Source organism: Melozone crissalis, unplaced genomic scaffold, assembly GCF_028551555.1.
Source record: "Melozone crissalis strain CALT ecotype California unplaced genomic scaffold, PUWL_Pcris_2 ptg000041l_1, whole genome shotgun sequence".
NCBI classification, from domain to species: Eukaryota; Metazoa; Chordata; class Aves; order Passeriformes; family Passerellidae; genus Melozone; species Melozone crissalis.
In genome coordinates, this window is record NW_026535819.1 from 5,489,185 (window position 1) to 5,506,751 (window position 17,567).

The 17,567-nt window shown below is 46.1% G+C and overlaps 1 protein-coding gene across 1 annotated transcript; it reads right to left on the reverse strand.

The window, feature by feature from the left end:
* Nucleotides 1-1,984: 1,984 nt before the first annotated feature.
* On the reverse strand, nucleotides 1,985-17,333 carry DOLPP1 (dolichyldiphosphatase 1). Its single transcript, XM_054284010.1, has 8 exons — nucleotides 17,240-17,333; nucleotides 9,080-9,180; nucleotides 7,445-7,529; nucleotides 7,087-7,186; nucleotides 6,297-6,395; nucleotides 4,954-5,082; nucleotides 4,356-4,445; nucleotides 1,985-3,529 (listed from the first exon to the last, which is right to left on the reverse strand). The coding sequence occupies exons 1-8, from the start codon at nucleotides 17,313-17,315 to the stop codon at nucleotides 3,493-3,495; spliced, it is 717 nt and encodes a 238-aa protein (XP_054139985.1). The 5' UTR covers nucleotides 17,316-17,333; the 3' UTR covers nucleotides 1,985-3,492.
* Nucleotides 17,334-17,567: the final 234 nt, after the last annotated feature.

The window sequence follows — 17,567 nt, forward strand, 5'->3', positions numbered from 1 at the left end:
CAGAAGATTGGATTGATCTATTCTGGAACTAAATCTGGACATCCCACTAGCTTCAGCAGAGTACAGCTGCAGGGAGCAGACAAAGAGATACAAGATTCATAAACCACCTAATGCATCCTTGCTAAAACACACAGCTGAAATTCAGATGAATGAGGCTGATTTTTAAAGTGCTTGAAAGGACACTAAAATCATGACAAGGTTTTTCCTTTAAAAAGTCTTTTCTTATTGTACAAGTTCTAAAATGTGATGCCCTTCTGGTTTGTATCTTCAAGATTTTTTCACTGTTGACTTACTGAATACTCTTCTCCCTGTTTCTGATTGTTTTGTCAAGAGATGCCCATTGTCTTAAAGGCACATTAAGTAGAAGAAACTAAAGCTCCAGAAAATTGACTGATTTGGAACAAATTATTTCAGAAACTCATAAACTGAAAATATTAAGATAACTCTTGGGGTGAGTGCAATTTTTGACACAGCCTGGTAGTGTTGCATGTTTTGCTGGTTAGCTGTGTTAAATACTGTTGGGTAGCGGGATCCATGTCTTGCAAAGTTTGGAAATGTTTGTTGAATAAACTGGGACACAATAAACAGATAAATGCTACAAAAAGGCTTAAATCTCCTTAAACACTGCAGAAGTTACATAACTGCCCTTAATGGGACAATGATTGTGTGGGGACAGCAAGAACAGTGAACCACAGCATTCTGTCACCTTCCTTTTATTGTTATATCTCCATCCAGCCCCCTTGAGTACAGGGGAGGAAGAGAAAGCATCTGCTTGCAAAGCCACATATTCCAAAGAAAACATTCAATTTCAGAAAACTAGTGGCAGGAGATTTCATACAAGTGTAGGATAATAAGGCAGAGCTCAAATCTTTTTCCTGCACAGCACCATTTAGTTAAGAAAATCCATGGAATCACTAAGGGATTTCTACCATATATCAAGTATTGCAAAGATTTCTGAAAAGGTACAGCAAAAGTAGGCAGAAGATGCAATTACAAACAACTTAGAGAGAACAGAGGAGAGTTTATTACAGTGTCTTACAAGAGCTCTTCTTCCTCTCCCTCACTCCTAAGAATTACTGTAGGAAGCTTGGGTTTGAAGGCAACATGAAGTGGAACAGCTTTTTACACTGCACTGCTCTCCATGAGGAGATGAACCCTCTTCCCTATGCTCAATAGGTGTTTCCATTTATTTATTTTTTCCAGCAGTCTGTTGTAACAGCTCGAGAGGCTGGGGAAGTGCTAAGCCACTCCTGAAACAATCCACTCCTTCAGCAACCTTGGAAGAGAGGTGTGATCTCTGTTCTGGCTTTGTCAGTGCACTTACAAAAGATATAAAGAGAAAATGAATGGTTTTGCAAGACATAAGTACCAGTTTTCAAACTGAAACATATGGTACCACCATGTCATGGGACCTGCCCGATGTCCTGTCTCATGCCAACAGAGCTGGTCTAAGGCAGATCAAATGTCCTTGTGAAAGCTCTAAGATGCCTCTTGATTATGATGCACCTTCAAAGCAGATCCAGTGCTTCAGATGTTACAGGATTGCTTATGTTATGCTAAACAGTTCTTTAAAAATTCATATATATATATATACACACTTGCTGTACCAACTGAAAACAGTTAATTTACTACCCGTAGCTATTTAAACACAGAAATTTAAACAGCCTTCATTCCTGATCTCCTGAATCAGGATCACTTTCTACAGTTTACACTCTGTGTCCAACAGCAGCTCCACACAAACACACAAACTCCTATAGCAACAGGCACAAATGAAAACTTTAAAAAAAAAAAATAACCAGGATGAACAGAAAAAAAAAATCTGACTTCAAGCAGCTTCATAATGCAGGAGTCTGATTAAAGTGGAGATAGTAAAACAAGCAGCAAGACTGAGATGTGACAGTCATTTTACCTCTGCTCATGACTGCATCGAAGGCACACCGATGACCTTTGAGCCAGTTCAGAAGCTGTCCTTTATCTGTGAAAGTTCAAGTCAATTGTGCTTTGAATAAATACTTCTCTGTAGTTACACTTGAACTGCTGCATTATATACTAGAAATACAGAAAGTGTCCATGCACAGCCTTGAAGCACTGTGAGAATAGCCCTTGGCAGGTCACTGATGGCTCACAGAGGTCGTAGGCATCACCAGCACACAGAGATGGCAGGCACACTCCCACAGAGACACAGCCCCCAGAGCGCCACAACGCCATGGAAGAAGGATGGAGAGCAAAACTTGCTGGTAGGAGTTCAGCATTCAAGGTTACAGCTGCAGAACCCCAACCAAGCCACTGTGATGGAGCCTCTGCTAGGATAAATTCCCTACTTGGAGTTCATGGATGGAGTCTAATAGGGCTCTTCAAGGAATAATTCAGAGAGCAGCTGAGCTAGTTATTAGTCATTTGCCTTGTTCTTTTGTGGTTGTCACTATGTTCATTCATAAAAATCCCTCCCTTAAGCTTTAACAGAAAAAAAAAAAAATCCAGTGCTTAAGACAGAGACCAGCAACTGAATTTTGTAAGGCTTTGGGCTGACTCTCACTGGAGCACAGCACTGCTTATAACCAATGGGCTTCCCAGTGCCCTCGGCACACTCAGTACAACAAAAGCTGTACTGATCACAGCAACCCTGAGATAATAAAAGTATAAAGGAAGAGATGGAATAAATGTGAGATATGTATGATAATCTTGCCACCTGGAAGAGATTCTGAAAAGGACACTCTTGCTAATTACACAACAGGAGCAGCAGTGGAAAAAAAATAAGAGTCAGTATATTTGTGTTTTTCCTTTGTTTTACACACACACTCCTCTTAACTGGTATCCGTGCAGGATTCCCTGCAGAACTGTCACTAGTGTTAAAAATCAGATCTTTATAGTCTGTCTTTTTGTCTGTACAAAGTACAGTTGGAATTGATTTTGATCTCCCAAACTGACTGCAGAAAGGAAAGTCTTCCTCTTCCTTCTGTCTTGGTCACCCCTCCTAGATCCCCTCCCTCCTAAGAACCATGTAAGAATTAGAAGCCCTAATTAAACATGACCAACTTGAGATTATAGTTTTGTCATCTTCTTCCAAAAAGAAAAAGTAAAAAAAAAAAAAGCAAAACACACAATCAACACCTCACCCACCCCATAAACAATAGTTCCATTTAAAAAAATAAATAAATAGTGTGTATATTTCATGCTGAAAAAAAAAAGTCACAGAAAGGATTCATTTTTGGTTTTCCCTCCCCCGAACACGACACCAGGCATTTTCTCCCCCCTCCCCTGACGTAGACACGATGGTACATCCAACCATGTGCATCTGTGTTCAAAATGAGTTTCTACTCCTGCACGGTCCCACATGCATCAGGGAGCATCCAGCTTAGCTGCTAAAGCAGAGCAAAGGCTTTCAGGTTTTGGGTATGGTCCCTGCCTGTTCCTTTGGTCCGTCTGTAAAAAGGCTCCTTGCTGCTCCCAGGTCTCTGCTCTTGTCTGTCCATTACAGCGCCCTGGTCCCGGTCACTGCAGCTTCGTACCCAGCTTGCGCTGTCTGTTCCTGCAAGGCAGCACAGGCACAGGTAACACAGCTGTCACAGACATATTGTATGAAAAATCCTTTCATTAGGATCTTTTCTCCTGAGAAGCTTCAGCTTCTCCATGTTTTGCTGCTTCGGAATGTGATCTGGAGAATTGTTTACCCAGCATGCGAAATTGTTTTTACTTGATGACCAATGACAGCCACCTGTGTCGAGGCTGCGAGCAGTCACAAGATTTTATTACCATTCCTTTCAATCCTCGTAAAATCCTTTCTTCTATTCATTAGTACAGATTTAGTATACAATTTTCTTTTAATGTAATATATATCATAAAATAATAAATCAGCCTTCTGAAACATGGAGTAAAGGTTCCCATCTCTTCCCTCATTCTGGGACCCCTCTGAACACCACCACACCCAGCCCATCCCAGGGGGCTGCAACAAGCCAGAGGCAAACACAGGAGGATTAAAGTATGCCTCTGCTTAGCTCCACACAAAACTGAAGTGCTCCTGCCATACCCACCAAGCTGATCATTCCCTCCCACTCTCCACACTCCCAGAACACCCACCCCATCTTCAGTGTAAACAAGCTCACATGGGGATGCAAGATTATAAACAACTGCTTGCAAAAACCTTAAGCCAAGGAGCTGAAATGCTGCTTAAATGAGATTAAATTCTTGACTCACCTTTCAGATGCAGTCATTAACCCACAACTTGGTATTTCCTTACTTTGAGCTATTCTACCCACAGCAGCCCAAAATTATCAGCTACATATCAGAAATTTAATTAATAACTGCATCTGAAAGGTCAGAACTGCAACAGCTCCTCCACTCCCAACAGAACTTACCTTGCTTCTGCTCTTGTGACTGTGTATTCAAACCACAGGATGTTAGGAATGAGGCTGGTATCTCTGATTAAAAAGAACTCTGAAATTGGCCTGAAAAAGGACAATGTGGTAGAAAGGGGGAAATAATTAGACTTTCTTCACTGGAATTTTGATTTAAAAAAACCACAAAAAAAAACCCCAAAACCTGCTCTACTTAACAGTACTATTCTATCACTTCAGGCTTTGTTACATGTTAAAAAACCATTTTTTTCTTTCCTTATGCAATATTTCCAGACTATATTACATGTAAATAGCACTGCAATTTGACTGGGTCATTAGACATTCATTAAGAAAGGTCTGCTGTTCATCTTGCAAAGCTCCTCCAGCAGGCTGCCACACCTCACAGCTTTAGTAGGGATTTACAAAATGTAGCAATTGATTGAATTCCCTCTTCCCCACCCTTACCAAGGACATATGATCCTCTGTATAGATGCATGCACAAGAAAACATGGAGGAACAAAGTAGGTTACACAACAGCCAGCATGCAAAACTGGGACAGAGCCCAGGAATTCTCATTTCTAACATCCACAACAAACCTCCACAGAATAAAGAGCCTTACCACGCAGCTATCCTTGGGAAGAGGGGAGTCAGGATCTCCTGTGTGAAGGCAAACCAGGCTATGGCCATGATGCTTCCTGCCACACCTCCATATAGGACTTGGCTCCAGGTGTGGTAAAGCAAATAAACCCTGCAGTGGAAGAGAAGAGTCACCAGACAGGCTTTAAAACAAAAGGAGCCAAGAATCACGAGCTGAGGTGTCACTGGACCCACAGACATGGGTGCAAGTTATCCTCCAGATGTTAAAAGTGGGTGTCTTTTTTCAGTAAAAAGCTGGCAAAATAGTAGAGGGAAAAACTGGGGGAAATTCTTCTCTGCTACAGCAGTTTCAGCTTGGAGCACTTCTAGTTTGAGCTTAACTCAATAACCCTCCACATTCTTGTTCATCCATCTTTGGATCAGCTGAAGAACTAATGCTGTTAGTTCCCACAAGAAACTTTTCAGAAGGCAGTTCCTGTTGGACAAGTCTCCTCCAGGCCAGCTGGGGCTTAAAGGCTTTTAAGAACATGGACAGCATTTTTTTTTGTGATTTTGGTTCTCTCCAATGTGACAGGCACAGAGGCTGCATGACCAATGTGCTCACTGTGACTGCAGCCACTCAGAGCTGCACTGCTGGCCTGTTATATGTGTGCACAAGCCACATTCAAAATTCTTTTTGCTCACATATCATTATGATCATCTTATCTGACCTTCTGTCTAGCATAGGTCACTTGATTTCCTCTAATTTTGTTTTAATTAGACCATATACCTCTGACAAATTTGTCCTGTCAGGCTTTTAAAATAATTAGTAATAAGTAATCAGCTGTAGCATACATTCAACTGTGCCAACAGGTAATTACTTTCCTGTGGAAAATGTGACCCTATTTCTAACTTGAATTTGTTTTTCCAATTACTGGAGCTCACTTTACACTTAATCTACTAAAGAGAAAAAAAAAATCACTATCACAGTTCCATTTTCTTTCTCCATCTTAACTAAATCTTGCAAGCTAACAGCTATAAATGTTTTGATTAAGTAATGAGCAAGCAAAACAGTGGGATTGATCATCTGTAGTGATCCACATGGTGTGCCCAGATGGGGCAATGCCTCCACACTCAGTGCTGGAAAGAGGGCAAGGCAGTGAAGCTGGATGGAGCATGGCACTGGAGCCCATGAGGAACTGGCACAAGCTCAGCTGATTTGGGGTTTTGTAAACACTTGTGAAGCACCACACACGTAGCACTTTTGTTTATTGGGTCTCATGGCAACACTTGTACAAAGCTGCAGTGCAGAATGAGGTGGGAAAGGCAGGATGAGGAATGCCAGGGCTGCTGTGTGAGAGCAGAAGAGAAACAGCTGCTCCATACCTACTATATGAGACTAGCAAAGCCACTGTGACGAGGCAGATGGACAGCACGTGTCGCCAGAGCAAATCCAGAAACCTCGCGTTGTTTGTTTGGTGCATTCTGAAAGAGAAGGAGAGCCATGAGCACAGGGCAGGGAGCTCAGCACTCCTCACCTCCCTTCCCCTGAAACCCTAGGAAAGCTTTACTCCACTGGGGTCATGGGCAGCTCAATCCCACCCCAGCAGCAATCTGTCCCACTGGCAGCAGTTAAAGAGCAGCCAGGAAGCCACAGGTGCTTCTCTCCAGCTGTGAGCAGGGATTGCTGTGAGGGAGGGCAGGATGCTCACATTGATGTGAGAGGCACGTGCTGAGCACATGCAACAGGAAGCCAAGAGAGTCCCTCCATCACCCACAGGAGGAACTGTGAGCTTTGTCTTCCTCCATCCAGAGCCATGCCCCAGCAAGAATTCCATTGAACCACAGGCAAACCCAGTACTTGGTAAGGGAAGTCAGCTAAAAAGTCATGCAGCTGGTATTATCCAAAAGATTGTAGATAACCCCACTGAAACTGAGACAAAATGAGAAAGCAGCTCTTCATTTCTCCTCCCTATCTCCCACCTCTTCCCTCACATTAGGGCATCATCATAGCTTAGAAAAAGAAACTCCAGCCCTACATGCAGATTGAGTCATTCAAGCTCCAATCCCACCAAGCCACAATAAATTGCGCAGGTCCTCAGACTTAATTCCATTATCCCACTCATTTCAGGTGCTGTAACATATTAACAGCCAAAATCTGACCCGGATTTTTTACCTTAAATAAAGGAACAGAAAAGAATAGACAGAGAAAAACCACATGAATTGGGAGTGGCTGGACGGCATCCCATATTTTGTGGTCACTGTAGAATGGGCTTCTGGGAAGAGAAAGAAAAAAAGAAGATGGTCAAGGTATGGTCAGCAGCTGGAACACTCCAGATGTGAAGCCAGCCCATGCTGCTGGAGCATGCACAAAGTTCACAGGACATGTCCCTGCTCAGGAGGCTCTGTCAGCCTTTTTACACCCAAACACCCACAGCCAACGTGAGGCAAAGGAGGAAAACCCCTGAAACTCCCCCACAATGAGCATTCCACCCCAAACTCCCCTGCCACACCACACATGGTGCACACCCTACCTTCGCACGGCCGAGGCTCCCGGATTACATTTTTTATTAACCAGTTCACTGCCTCGTTGAACACCAGCCCTCCCAAGAAAGAGATCTGTGAAGGCAAGACAGCTGTGTCATCCCCTCCAAGAGATCCTTCTACTTACCAGGCTCTCTCTGTTGACAAAACCCCAAACATTATGCTTCTAATTTTCTTTTCTGACTACTAGAGTTAAAACCAATGGCTTCCAAATTCTACACCTGAGAAGAAAAGCATTTATTTTCATCTCACTTTCTATATGGCAACATATTGTGTACATGCAGCTTTTCAGCAGCTGATACACAAAAAGACAAAAATGGCAGAGCAGGGCACTTCTGCCAGCACCAGTGAGTGCAGAAAGTGACCTTTTTAATAGGGCAGGTTTTGGGAACTTTGGCTTTTCCCAATGACCAACAGGGGGAGTGCAGACACTGTTATTTGGGTAAATAGTTTAAAACAAAGGTGACTTTTTAGGCTTTCTGGCTTTTCCTTCTATGAATATTTTCATCTTGAAGCTGCTGTCTTCAGTCCAAGATGAAGTCACATTCTGAGCTAAGCCAGACCTGGTAGCATTTATTTTTGCTCTTCAACTTCACAGTTCATACACCTCCCCTAAATTAGTCCTGCTGCTGTGATCAAATTCCCAGCTGGTGATGACACTGCCTCCTTAGCACTCAGTCCCATTCCACATGATGAAGCAATTTTTCACTCCTCATCCTGAGCCACAGATCAGGCTGCTGCAAGGCAGCCAGTGTCCCTCTCCAGCCCAGTGGTGACTTCCCACATGAAGAACTGACACTCAACCTCAACACCAAGCAAATCCCTTTATTGAGAAGCCTATAAATCTGTGCAATAGTTACTCTGGCTTCTTTTATCTTTTGGGCCAACACAAAACCTTTGAGTTGTCAAAACTGTGCAGCTGCCTTCCCTAGTTAAGAGTTGCCTATTCCCAGGTCCCTTGGGCCACTGGTTCCCATGACACTGTGGCCCTACATTCAAAATCCTTTCAGTGGCCCCTGTTTTAGATGTTTACTGAGGACAAATGCTACAAGAGGTTTATATGTCCTAGAGGGAGTTTATCCATTCCCAACTACCTGGCAGAGCAGATAAAAAGTATTTTAAGAATTTGGATTGGAATAAATCTCTTCTGCCCCTGGTATTCAGCTCACATTTGAAAAACAGCCCTTAAAGACAGATCCACTGCCTTGGAAAGCTTTAGGTTTTATTTTTATCCCCTTTTCTGCCTCAGTAGTTCAAAGCAAGTGCATCCCCCTGAGTTACACACACCATTTCCTGCATATGCTGCCCAGTGCTATGATCCTACTGGATTTTGGGAGTGTTCCCACTCTGCAACAGCATCCTGTACTCCCTCAGGCATCTCCCTCGATGGCTTTGGACAAATAGTGTCCAAAACACACCCGAGTAACAGAGAAGTCAGAAAAGGCTGAGCAGCCTTTTAACCTGCCACGGGTGCTAAGTGTCTCCTGCTGTTCCCTGACAGGAAGATGGCTTTCCTCAGCTTGCTCCTTTTAGAGAGAAAAAGAAGTGTGAATACAGGAGCCCCAGGTGACAAAGGAAAAGACTTTTGTCATAAGGAGAGGCTGGGAAGGGAGAGAAGGACTCACCGTGTGAAGCTCTCTCTTGAATATGATGAGTGTTACAAAGCCAACAATAATGAATATTGGACCAAGACTCAAATAAGCTAAAAGCTGGCCAGAGAAATCACCTGGGGAAACAAACAAGAGAAACCAATCAGTGTGAATTTCACAGGTACTCACCTGCCATCACAACATGGGTCAGTCAGAGCCCTGCATCACAGAGCAGAGGGGCAGACTCAGCAGTGCAGCCAGTCCCTGTGTTCCAGAAGGACAGGGAGACAGCAGAGCTTCCATGCAGGTTCAAAATCAAGGGTGAAAGGAGCCTGGAATCATTCAGCAGAGATTTACACCCAGTTTACAACAACAACCATGGCTGTGGGCCCAGAGCCACTTTAATCCAACATGAGCACAGGCTGCTGCATCTTTCCCTTCCCCTCATTCCTATTTCTTCTCTGAGCCAGCAAAAGTCCCCAAACAAATCCTTTCCCACTCCCTCACTAAAATGGGTTAGTTTTCAGCTGGATCAGCTTCCTAATCTGTCTCACCATGTGTCTGCACGAACACCAGCATTAGCAAAATGGGAAGGAAATAAACAGCTAAACATAGCAGGAGATGTCAGGGAAATAAAGGAGACTCCGCCTTTTTAACCAGTAGCCCACTGGTACCACACAGAGGGGGATTTGGGCCTCCAACCCAAATAATTAACAGTCTAGTTATGCCCCAGGGAGAATCAGGGAGCTGCAATGGGACCTCACAGAGGTCATAAGGTCCCTCAAAACCTTTATTCTGAGTTACAAAAGCCACAGAAGTGGGCAGCAGCAGTAAGGAGCAGCTGTGCATTTGGATCCCAGCTTCTCCTGCCTCTCCTCCCCAAAAAGGGACACACAGAGAAGCATTTGGAGAAAAGATGTCAGCACAAATTCCGAGGACACAAGAAATTATCAGAGCAATTTTGCTCCAAATCAGCAATTTCTATGAGAAGAGTGAGAACTGTCTGCCAGAAAATCTTTAAATACAGAAGTCACCACAAACTTGCTGTATGAACCCAGAGAGCAGCAGAGGAGATGGTGGGTACTTTGAGTACTGCTTCTCACAGACCAGATCCTCTCCATCCCATCACAAAAGGCTCAGCCCCCACAGAAATTTGTCCTTCTTCCCTCCTCTCAAAAGGAAACAGGATGCCTCTGCAAGTCTGAGCATTGGACTCATTCCTAGATCAATTCCACTGCAAGGCTCCCCAGCCCACACAGCCACATTTCACAGCAGCACTTGGTGAAAAGGACTTTAACCTCAGCCTCTGAGTGCTGGAACTGATAAAAAAAGAAGTTATTGCCCCTCCACAACAAAGTTCATGCTGCTGATTTTATTGCCATAGTTGTGGTTACATCAGGTACAGTGCATGGAAGCCTCTGGAATTCCAGCTCTGGGGTAAATTTGGGCACCAGCAACATCATCAGCAAGGATTCCTAGCAGGAGTTGGGTGAAAGGAGGAGGATTTGGAGCACAAAACCCCCAGGCATGCTGGGTTTCCACTGAAGCGAGGTTCTGCTTTGGTTTTAACCTGAAAAGCATTGGGAGACGCTGAATTTGAAACTTTTCTTGCTCCATATGGCAGGTTTGTCTTGCATCAGGTGCATTCCAAATGCTCCCAAAGCAATGGATTATGGCAACACAAAGGGGATGTAAGTGACATTACCAGTTACTTGGCAATAGACAATCAAGCCCCTTATGGTTTTACATAAATCACAAACGCTCAACAAAATGAGTTCTGTCATCAATGATGAGGGAATTCATGAGAGAAGCCACCTTGTCAAGAGACAATTAAACTACCCTGAAAGCCTTAGGAATACTTTCCAAAAGTCTCAATTCCAGCATTGCCAAATAAAGAGAACTCATCACCAAGAGATCTCCATGTTTCAGATCACTCACTCTGTTAATCCACGGTACATAAAGGCTTAGCACTTCCACATTAAAAGCCATAATTTTGTCAAGAAGAAATAAAACCAGACTATTTATCTTCTCAGAGGGTTCTATTTCTTGTGCAGATGGTGGAAAGGTACTTAAACAAGTAGTCTTTTAATTTAAATAGGATCAGCAGTGGCAGACTCAAAATCCTCTGTTATGTTACATGATAACATTCCCAATAAATCAAATCACCCAGACTCCACAGGCACAAAAACCACACCTGAGAGGGGAACCAGACACCATCCCAGATGTGCCTACAGGCACCAAGTCCTTCACTCCACCTTAACACAAAACCTCCTCAAATATTTCAGCAGTCCATTTAGAGCAGATAACACTAATAGCACTTCATATTCCTGTGCCTAATGGCAATTAAACACAGCCACATTCTGAAGCCACTTTTTGTAGAGGAGGCAAACAAACAGCTGGGCACTGAAGGCAGCACTGGAGCTACCCCAGGAACACACGAATGCCATCACAAACGGCCCCACAGGATCAGCAGCTCCAGGCAGAGCTTCAGTGAGTAACCCAGCTCGGAAAGGACTGGAAATCCCCAGTGGAGGAGGCAAAGTGAGCTCTGAGAGAAAGGCCAGCGCTGCTCAGCGCTCCAGGGGCCTTGGAGCGTGATTGCTTCTGTCACTCCCGTCTCCTCTCACGCTCCAGCGCGCTCCCAGACTTATTCCCAGCGAAAGGAGACGTGCAGGAGAGCCACAGTTTAAAGTCCAGTCAGATCTAGCAAGCAGCACCCCTGTCTTTTTCTATAAAAAATTCATTCTCCTTTAATTTGATAAACTTGGGAATTTTAAAACAGTTCCCCCAAGGAGAAGGAACAGAGACAAAATCTCCGCAGAAATGCAAAAGGAGAATCGACTTAATACAGATCTTGGGTTTCATTTAGTTTTAAATTCTGCTTTTTTACAGTCCAGCTTTCCCTGGACATTATTTGGAGCTCAAAAGGCAAAAATAAAGGATGCATCCACCCCATTTTTGGGCAGCCAAGAGATAAGGACGTGAAGCACTATACATAGCTCAGACACACACTATTTTTTCAGCCTTCATTCAGCATCTACTTCTGCTCCAATTCAACATTTTACCCAGCATCCTGTCAGTAGAAATAGCTGAGCTTCACCACATCTACTTAACCTGTATAGGATGTAAAAATGTGAATCAACAGCCCCCAACCACATCCTACCACAAGACTGAGCTTTGCCACCACCACTTCCTATTAAGGATCTATTTGTGGCACTGCCACTGGTTGTGTGTTCTTGCCTAAGAGCATATGTGCAAGTTGCACAGACAACATGCAGTGTGTGTGTCTCACTAAATCACTAAATATTCATGATATAAAAGAGTAATTTCCTCTGCATGTGCATATCCCCATAACACGAGCTGAGGGACAGCAATAGTATCTACAGGAGGCTTTAAATTATGGCATAAAATCAGACATAACTTCTGCAGGGAGATTAAACATAAACCCTGCATTCAAGCAGCCAAACAAGAGTGGGATCTGCTTCTTCCAGGAGATACTGCTCAGCTCTGGAATGAGCCCTAACTTGTGAGCCTGCACAGAAGCACAGGAGGGTTATCAGAACAAACATTCCTATAGGAGCTGCTTGTGCTGATACTGAACAGCAACAAGAACTGCTGAGCCAAAGCAGACACAGCACCTTTGAACCTCTTTACCCACTGCACACCTGCCTCTCCAACTCTGCCTGGCTGTAGGAAACATCCTGGAGAAACTGGGAAAATGGGAATATTCTGTCATTCTGCAGAGAAAAGGTTTGGCACATCAGGTTTCTCTCCTTAAAGAATTTGTCCAGTGTGAGAAGGTCCAGAAAGTCCCAGAGCTCTAAGAATCCCAGCTGCACTGAAGAGAGGAAGTTTTCTTTCTTTTCTCCAAATAATAATAAAAAAAAAACCCAAACAAACCAGGAACTCAATGTTTCTCCAGTGAAACTCACCCTACAGGCAGGAAGTCCCTGAAGATGAGTTTTAAGTCTGCAGCACAAAGTCATCCCATGCAAAGCAATGCATACGGGAAAAAACAACCCTAATTATACCCATGACATGACAGGATTGAGTTCAGTTGTTATCAAACAAAAACCCTCAGACTCAGAGTGTGCCAATACCTTCAGAGTAGCACCCAGTGCTCTGCAGCAGTCAAAAAGGCAAGGAGAACATTCTAAGAGCACAACAGAAGTTACTGTTACAGCACTACAAAAATTTATTATGCAATTGTGGTGTCACCAGCTAAAAAGGGAGAGTACACACAGAGGAGGCAAATAGAATGGGGACAAAGATAAGTATGCAACAGCAGCCATTCGGAAAGCATCAAATAAATCAGATTTTCAGCTGAAAAAGGAAAACAGATGATACAACAGTTCTATAAACTCATGAATTATATGGAGAAATTGACAGCAAACAATCGCTGCCTCTCACTGCACATGAGAGAGTGTTTGATGAAATTACTGAGCAGTGGACTTAACAGAAAAGAAACAACAACCACATTAAGCTACAAAGCTCAGTGCCAAAGATACGGTGAGATCCAAAGTGGAAATGGATTCAAAGAACAATTAGAGATCCAGCTTTTATCCATCCATCAAAGGGCTTCACAGCCCTGATGCAATCACCAGCTCATTACTGGAAGGACACAGGGAAGAAGGATTATTCCTGCCTACCTGCCAGCAACCTGACACTATGCCAGATCATCCCTTGGTCTCACCAAAACAGAGCTGGTAATATGAAAAGCTCCAGGATAAAAGAAATTCTGAAAGCAGCAGCAGGATGATATTTTTACAGGCTGTCCTCTGCAGCAGCGTGCTTTAGCACATGCAGGCAGCACTGCCATGGCTGATTTTTTTCTCCCTATGTTTAATCCTAACATTCCCTATGGGTAGTATTTCAGTCGGGTCTCCAAGACTGCATTCCTGAGACCAGTCTGCAGTTGATTACCACAGCATTCATTTGCTGTTTCTCATTTGTTTTGTTTAAAGTGGACATCACAGAAAGCCCTGGAGAGCTATGCAGCCACACAAGCAACTTAGGATGGGTTTGATGTATCACTATTGATAAGGAAACATTAGATCAGAACAGGGAGCACCTTTCTGGAGACACCTCTCCCCTTCACAATTAGAAGCAGAAGCCCAAATGCAGGCTTCATCTGCCAGGCAGGAATCAGCAGTGACAGCTTTTTACCCAGGGAGCAGGACCATCACCCAGGCAGATGAAAGCTGGGGCTCTGCACTGGGAATCTTTAAAGATGTGAGATTTTCAGAGGCAGTTGCCACAGCAGCTCAGCAGCCTCTGGGATCAGCCAAGAGCCGAAGCTGTTTGCCACAGAGCAGTGCATGACATGCCAAGACAGCTTAATAATTGATGTTGGTAAAAGCAGGATCCATTTCTCGTTCCGACCCTCTCAGCAGCACGAGGCTGCATTAACTCCACTGTGCTGAACCTGCTGCCAACACCACTCCTTTATAAATATACATTAGCCAGGCACTTCATGGACCTGCAGTTCAGATGTGCCCAGGCTGAATGTAAACAGCTTTCTAAAGAAAGTTAAGAGCACTTTCCCCAAACCCAGGTAAAAGCTTCAGATCTGTGCTTTACTGCAAGTCATTATTTTAGACCAAAATGTCATCTGCCTTGCCTTGGTAAAGCCTTTGACACTGCTTTCCACAGCATTCTCCTGGAGAACATCCACAGCTTGGACAGCTGCTCTGTTTTCCAGGTAAAAACCCTGTCCAGGCCCAGACTGGTGGGGAATGGAGCTAAATGCAGCTGGGGCTGGGCTCAGCTCTGAGGCAGGTTCTGTTTCATATGTTTATTCATGAACTGGCCAAGGAGATCAAGTGCCCACTGATGACACCAAATCTCCCTGTGCTGGACACTGCTAAGGCCCCACCTCAAACCCTGGGGGCAGCTTTGTGCCCCCCACAACAAGAAAGGCACTGAGGGGCTGAAGCATGTCCAGAGGGGGGAACGGAGCTGGGGAGGGATCTGGAGCACCAGGAGCAGCTGAGGGAGATGGAGGGGCTCAGCCTGGAGGGACCTTCTGGCTCTGCACAACTCCCTGACAGCTGAGGGACAGGCATCAGGCTCTGCACCCAGGGAACAGGGACAGGAGAAGAGGAAACAGCCACAGCTGCACCAGGGAAGGTTTGAACTTGGATATTAAGAAAAGCTTCTTCACAGAAAGTGTTATCCAGCCCCAGCACAGCTGCCCAGGGCAGTGGTGGACTCCCCGTGCCTGCAGGGATTTCAGAGCTGTGCAAATGTGGCACTTGAGGATGGGGTTTAGTGGTGGCCTTGGCAGTGCTGGAGGAACAGCTGGACTCTGTGATCTCAGGGGCTTCTGCAACTTAAATGATTCTATGAAAATAAATTAACAAACTTTTATACCCCCAGCTGTTTTATTGTTTTAGTCCTTTGTCTCCACTTTATAGGCTTTCATAAACACATTTTATCCAAGATAAACACAGTGCCCATCCCCTCCAAACACAACCCTAAGCTGGGTGATAATTTAACCCTCCATACAATCACCTCCTCCCTTTGCCTGTCTAAGAGCTCTCAACGTAGAGAGAAAATATTCAGGTTATGTCACATTGTTCAAGATCTGACAGATAACCCTTGTGCAGGGATTTCCACCACCTTCATTTCCCAAACCAATCCAACAAATGGAGCACAGGACGCTCTGCGTATACTGCCAGGTTCAGATAAGAAGATAAGATACAAAGATGAACATATCAGTACTACTGGCAAGATTATTTCCCATCTCTCCAAAACTGACACATTAATATATTTGAGAAGGGGGATGGCAGAGGAGCTGACAGTGTGGAGGAAAATGCAAGACAGAAAAGGAAATGCCAGTATTTCACATAAAGCATCACAGAAAACCATCAAACAGCCATAAGAGGGAGGGCCAAGAAATAATGTATCTCCAGTGCCAGATATTTTTTCAGTGTTGTCACATTTCAAGTCTCCTAGCTAAATGGGCACTTTCAACCCAGAAGATCCCTAAGCACTTTAAAAGCTTTAGGAATTGCACTGCTGAGAGGAGCTTTCATCAGGAGCTAAAATCCAGCTACTGAAACAGGACATACAGCAACACTCCATGGCAAGCTGGGAACTGGAAATATTGAGAACAGAGTTTAGACAAGATTTGGATTCTGAGCAAATGGTTAATGCTGTAACTCTGACAGTTCATTTTTCTATTATCTCTGATTATAACAAGCACCCAAACCCAGCACAGCACAAAGCACCCACAGGAGCTCCAAACCCCACAGGTACTGATGGGACACAGTTTGGGCACTTGCCAGCTGAACACAGACCCGTTTGCTCTCGCACATCAGAACCCATTCCAGCTGGTGTGAGGAGCTTTGAGGGTCACACCTGTCCCAGCTGGAACAGCCCACCCTGCACTCAGGCACCCACTGCTCCTCAACCAGGACACAAACCCACCTTGGCCAGAGCTGAGCCACAAAACCTCCTCTGCCCGGAGCGCTCGGGGCATTTCCCTCAGCGCTGATTGACCAAAGTGCTCCCAGGAAAAGCCCCGGATCCACAGGGACAGGGACACGCTGCCACCCTCACTGCCAGCACAGCCCCGCACTGCCCTAGCAGCCGAGCCCACCCAGGGGACACGGCCCCCGTGGCACATCCCCGCTCCCTGAGGGGCATCAGGGCCCCCAGAGCCCCCGGCACGGTGACACACCGAGCCAGACCTCAGCGCTCGGAACAGGGAGGTGACACCGACACCGGCAGCTGCTGAGGCGGCACCGGGAGCTGCACACCGTGGGTGGGACCCTCGCCTCGAAGCCAGGGGTACTGCACATGGCCAGAGGGCTGCAGGGGCGGCGAGGCGGCGGTGTGGAGCGGGCAGGGAGGCAGTGGAGGGCCGGGCGGCTCCGGGATCCCCGGGACGGAGCCGCCCGCCCCCGAGCCCATTCCCGGTCCCCTTCCCCGTCCCCCCCTCCCGCAGCCCCCCAGCCCGGAGCCCCCACCACGCATGCGCATCGCCGCTCCCGCCGCGGCTCCCAATCTGGCAGAGCGCCTCGCCGCCCCCAACGCGCACGCGCGGCCTGCCGCCTCAGCGCTGCTGCTCAATGGCTCACTATTTGGCAGCCGCCAGCGCGGCCCGCGGCGCCGCCGCGGGGCGGCGGGAAGGGGCCCGCTGCGCCCGGAGGTGCGGTGGGGAGGCCCGGCGGCGGCGAAACGGAGCGTTACCTGCGGGATACTCGACGTGAGTGAGGGAGACCGGCCGCCACGGCGCGGGCAGCGAGCACTCCCCGACTGCGGCCATCTTACCCGGATACCGGGCCGGGCCGCTACGGCCAATCGGGACGCTCTTGAGGGGCGGTGCGGCCAATGGGCGGGGGCGCGGGGAGCGGCGGGCCAATGGCGGCGCGCGGCAGGTGAGGCGCCGGGCAGCCCAGCACCGCCCAATTAAACATCCAGCCCGGGGAGGGCCTCAGCCAATCGGTTGGCGGCACCGCGGCCCGGCAGTGGGCGGGCGTAGGGAGCGGCACAGCCAGTCGGAGGAAAGGCGGGCTGC